At 58.7% G+C, this 5,000-nt stretch overlaps 1 protein-coding gene across 1 annotated transcript in view; it reads right to left on the reverse strand.

Moving 5' to 3' along the window:
• Positions 1-1,167, reverse strand: part of ENH_00012180 (phosphatidylethanolamine-binding protein, putative) — a gene marked incomplete at both ends in the record, with an annotated part of 1,360 nt that extends 193 nt beyond the window's left edge. Inside the window, 3 exons of the mRNA XM_013578957.1 lie at positions 1-14; positions 175-792; positions 1,093-1,167. The exon at positions 1-14 is cut by the window's left edge and continues 193 nt beyond it. Coding sequence (XP_013434411.1) covers positions 1-14; positions 175-792; positions 1,093-1,167 — 707 coding nt within the window. The remainder of the gene's footprint in view (positions 15-174; positions 793-1,092) is intronic.
• Between the last annotated feature and the right edge of the window lie 3,833 nt (positions 1,168-5,000).

Genomic DNA, 5,000 nt, shown 5'->3' on the forward strand with positions numbered 1-5,000 from the left:
CAAGCCGCCCGGCGCTGCAGCAGCAGCAGCAGCAGCAGCAGCAGCAGCAGCAGCAGAAGCAGCTCAGCAGCAGCGAGGCTGCTGCCGGCGTTTGCGCAGCTTTTCTGCAGCGTGCAAGTGCGGGCGTGCGTGTCCTTAGGGTTTAGGGTTTAGGGTTTAGGGTTTAGGGTTTACGAGGCGGATGCTTCTTTGTCTGTTGGCCAGCAGCAGAAAAAGCTGCTGCAGCAGCAGCTGCTGCGCCTGGGGGTCAAAAGAAGCAGCAAAGAAAACAGCAAATTGGGTGTATCGACAGCTGGGCACTGGCAGCACAACTCTGAGAAATGCTTCATACAAATCTGGGATTAGAGGGTCTGCTGCTGCTGCTGCTGCTGCTGCTGCTGTTGCTGCTGCTGCTGCTGCTGCTGCTGGGGAATCCTCCGCCGGCGACAGCAGCGGCGAGTCATCTGCGCAGGGCGAATAGTCCGGGTTGCTGCTGGGCTGCGAGCGCTGCACTGCCGCTGCTGCTGCTGCTGCTGCTGCGCTGCTGCTGCCTGCAGCAGCAGCAGCAGCAGCAGCAGCAGCAGCAGCAGCACGAGGCCGCGCTGCTGCTGCCAAGCGGGCCTTCAAAAAAGAAAAGACCTGCAGCATCAAACTGTCCAAAACCCTCGCCATTGCGTCTATGTCTTCTTCGCTGCGGACTCGGCAATAAAGCTCCTGCAGCAGCTGCTGCTGCTGCTGCAGCAGCTGCTGCACTGCTTCCAAGCCCACGCAGCCTTGCTGCAGCTGCAGCGATAGCTCAGCCAGCTGCTCCCGCTGAAACGCACAAACCCTAAACCCTAAACCCTAAACCCTAGGCCTCAAGTCCCACATCCTACGCCCGGAACCCTACACCCTAGACCCTGAGTCCTAAACCCTAAACCCCAAACCCTAAACCCTAAACCCTAAACCCTAAACCCTAAACCCTGAACTCCAGACCCTAGTAAGCCCTAATCCCTGAAGCCTCAACTCTTAATTCTACGCCCGAGTTCGCCCCCAGACACTAAACCCTAAACCCCAAACCCCAAACCCTAAACCCTAAACCCTAAACCCTAAACCCTAAACCCTAAACCCTACCTTCCAGGCGCTGAGCTGCTCCGCGTCTACAGAGTTTGGGTCCTTTTGTTTTATCTCGGAGTCAATTGCTGCCATTCTTGAGAGCAGCAAACGCCACAGGGGTCCCCGCAGCTGCAGCACAAACCCTAAACCCTCACATTAGGGTTTAGGGTCTAGCTAGGGTTTAGGGTTTAGGGTTTAGGGCTTAGGCGCTGCTGCTTTCGCGCGCTCCCAAGTGGCCGCAGCTCGAAGCCAAGGCTTTCAAGGCCCCTGCGCTCCAAAGCCTAGGGTTTAGGGCTTAGGGCTTAGGGTTTAGGGTTTAGGGTTTAGGGTTTAGGGTTTACGGATTGGATGTTGTGGGCTAGCCAAAGAAGACACTTGGCAAATGCTGCATGCACATCGGGGGTTTGTTTTGCTGCTGGTGCTGCTCTCTTGAGGGCTTCGTAAATGCTGCAGCAGCAGCAGGGGAAGCAGTCAGCTAGCTGCAGCAGCAGCAGCAAGCAGCACACAGCGCAGCCCCAGCTAGCTCAACAGCTAGCCAGCTAGCTCCCTAGCTAGCTAGCTAGCTAGCTGGTCATAGGCTCGCTAGCTAGCTGGCTAGCTAGCTGGCTAGCTAGCTGGCTAGCTAGCTGGCTAGCTAGCCGGCCAGCTAGTTGGCTAGCTAGCTAGCTAGCTAGCTAGCTGGCCAGCTGGGTATAGGCACGCTAGCTAGTTGGCTAGCTAACTGGCTAGCTAGCTGGCTAGCTAGTTGGCCAGCTAGCCAGCTAACTAGCCAACCAGCTAGCCCGGCTGGCCAGCCAACCAAACAGCCAGTTAGCTAGCTAGCTAGCCAGCTAGCTAGCTACCCAGCAAGCTAGCCAGGCAACCAGCTAACCAGTTACCCAGGAAGCCAGTTAGCTGACTAGCTAGCCAGCTAGCTAGCCAGTCAGCCGGCTAGCTAGCCAGCCAGCTAGCCAGCTAGCTAGCTAGCCAACTAGCCAGCCAGCTAGCTAGCCAGCTAGCCAGCTAGCTAGCTAGCCAACTAGCCAGCTAGCTAGCTAGCTAGCTAGCTAGCTAGCTAGCTAGCTAGCTGTGGGTGACGCACCTGTTTGAGGCTGAAGCAAATGGCCCTGGCCGCTTAGTCTGCCGAAAGAATGTTTTCGACGCAGCGGACATAACTGAAGTCTTCATCTTTGGCTAGTTTGGCCCGGCTAGCTGTGGCTAGCTGGCTAGCTAGCTGGCTAGCTAGCTGGCCAGCTGGCTGGCTAGCTGGCTGGCTAGCTGGCTGGCCAGCGGGCTGGCTAGCTGGCTGGGCGGCTGTGGCTAGCTGCTCGCCTGGCTGGCTAGCTGTGGCTAGCTGGCTAGCTGGCTGGCTAGCTGTGGCTAGCTGGCCAGCTGCAGCTTGCTGCTCCTCCGCAGCTAGCTGGCCAGCTGGCTGCCCAGCTGCAGCTAGCTGGCTAGCTGGCTGGCTAGCTGTGGCTAGCTGGCTAGCTGGCTGGCTAGCTGGCTGGCTAGCTGGCTGGCTAGCTGGCTGGCTAGCTGTGGCTAGCTGGGGGTCTTCTCTCCTGACGAAGAAAGTCCGCGTGGAGTGAAAGCGAGGGTTTGGGTGGGCCCCGATGTATATGCCCTTCATTCCTGAAAACCAAAACCCTAAACCCTAAACCCTAAACCCTAAACCCTAAACCCTAAACCCTAAACCCTAAACCCTAAACCCTGCCCTAAACCCTAAACCCTAAACCCTAAACCCTAAACCCTAAAGCCCTAGACTTTAAATCCTGAGGAAAAACAGGAAAGAATAAACCCTAGTGTTTGAGCGCTGCCAGACCCTCTGTCCCGCTGCGCCGGCCCCACACTCTAAACCCTAAACCCTAAACCCCTAACCCTATTCCCTAAACCCTAATCCACAAACCCCAGACCCTAAACCCTAAACCCTAAACCCTAAACCCTTGCCTCCTAGCTGGAGAATGGCTCGCAGCTTCTGCTTAACAGCGCGGCGGTTGTGGAAGGCGAAGCGCCCCAGCCGCAGCCATGCGCTGCTGCTGCTGCTGCTGCTGCTGCTGCTGCTGCTGTTTGCTGCTGCTGCTGCTGCACCAGCAGCTGGGTCCCCGCTGCAGCCCATGCGCTCCCCTCTGCAGCTGCAGCAAAGCAAGTAAACCCTAAACCCTAAACCCTAAACCCTAAACCCTAAACCTCAAACCCTAAACCCTCGAGGCTCGGCCTAAAGGCGAAAGACAAGTCCGCCTAAGGGCCCGCAGTCCCTTGGGATGCAGTCTTTAGGGTTTAGGGTTTAGGGTTTAGGGTTTAGGGTTTAGGGTTTACGCCTCTTTGAGGTGGTTCACGAGACATTCTGCTGCTGCTGCTGCTCCTTCGCCAGCCCGCAGCGCCAGGAGGTCCAGCATGAGGGTTGTGAAGGCAGCAGCATCTCCTGCTGCTGCTGCTGCTGCTGCTGCTGCTGCTGCTGCTGTTGCTGCTGCACCAGCAGCAGCAGCAGGAGGCTCCCCCTCGTCATCGTCGACGACTTCCCTTTCCACCAGAATGCCCCCATTGCTGCTGCTGCTGCTGCTGCTGCTGTCAGCAGCAGCAGCAGCAGCAGCAACAAAGTCGAAGCGAAGAAGGAAGCTTTCCAGCAGCTGCTGCTGCTGCTGCTGCGGCAGTGTGCTGCTGCGCTGCAGCAGCCAGCTGCCCAGCTGCAGCACACTGGCGTTGCCCCCTGTGAGGTTTGGGGGGGGCCCTAGGGAAGCAGCACGGTCTTCTGCTGCTGCTGCTGCTGCTGCTGCTGCTGCGCTGCTGCTGCTGCTGCTGCTGCTGCTGCTGTAGCTGACTTGCGGGGAAAAAGGGCCAGGGGAATTGCTGCTGTAAGGAGACAAAGGAGAAGCTGGGCTTGCCACAGAAGAGCTGCAGAGGCTCCGTCCTGCTGCTGCTGCTGCTGCTGCTGCTGCTGCTGCTGTTGCTGCTGCTGCAGTGCAGCGGCGAGAGGTTGTGGGGGCTGTTGTCAGAGAAGGAGAAAAGGGGGGCGTCGGCGGAGACAGCAGCAGCACCCGCTGCTGCTGCTGCTGCTGCTGCTGCTGCTTCTGCTGCTGCTGCTGCTGCTGCTGCTGAAGCAGCGGCTGCTCAGGAGATGATAATCCGGACATGGGGCTTGCCAGCTGCTGCTGCTGCTGCTGCTGCTGGGCAACATCTTCTGCAGCAGCAGGCGGCAGCACAGCCACACGGGGCACGCAGCTGCTGCTGCTGCTGCTGCTGCTGCTGCTGCTGCTGCTGCGGCGGCGGCTGCGGCTGGCAGCTGTTTCGACAGCAGACGCTGGCAGCAGGGGAAACTCTTCGCTGCTGCTCTGCTGCTGCAGCAGCTGCTGCTGCTGCTGCTGCTGCTGCTGCTGCAGTCCTGGCAGGGGAGACCCTGGGGCGCTTTCGCTGGCTGAAGATATAGGGGACCCCAGCAGCTGCAGCAGCTGCTGTTGCTGCTGCTGTCGCCGCTGCTGCTGCTGCTGCCGTTGCTGCTGAATATCGCTGCTGCGTAAGGCTACAGGAGTGGCATCTGCAGCAGCAGCAGCAGCAGCAGCAGCAGCTGCTGCTGCTGCTGCTGCTGGGCGGGGGGCCTGCAGCAAATGGCTGTGTGCCGTAGGCCTATGGAAGGCCATGTTGCTGCTGCTGCCGCAGCAGCTGCTGCCGCTGCTGCTGGTATTACTGCTGCTGCTGCTGTCGATGTTGCTGCTGCTGCTGCTGCTGTCGATGTTGCTGCTGCTGCTGCTGTAGCTTCTAGGTGAGCAGCAGAAGTCGAGCTCCTGCTGCTGCTGCTGCTGCTGCTGCTACATTGGTCGGCTCCGCTGTATGAGGCTTGCGCAAAACCGCAAACCCTAAACCCTAAACCCTAAACCCTAGGCCCTAAATCATAAACCCTAAGCCGTAAATCCTAGATCACAAAGAAGAATGTTAAACCCTAAACCCTAAAC

Source organism: Eimeria necatrix, genomic scaffold, assembly GCF_000499385.1.
Source record: "Eimeria necatrix Houghton genomic scaffold, Enh_scaff137, whole genome shotgun sequence".
In the NCBI taxonomy this organism is placed as follows: Eukaryota; Apicomplexa; class Conoidasida; order Eucoccidiorida; family Eimeriidae; genus Eimeria; species Eimeria necatrix.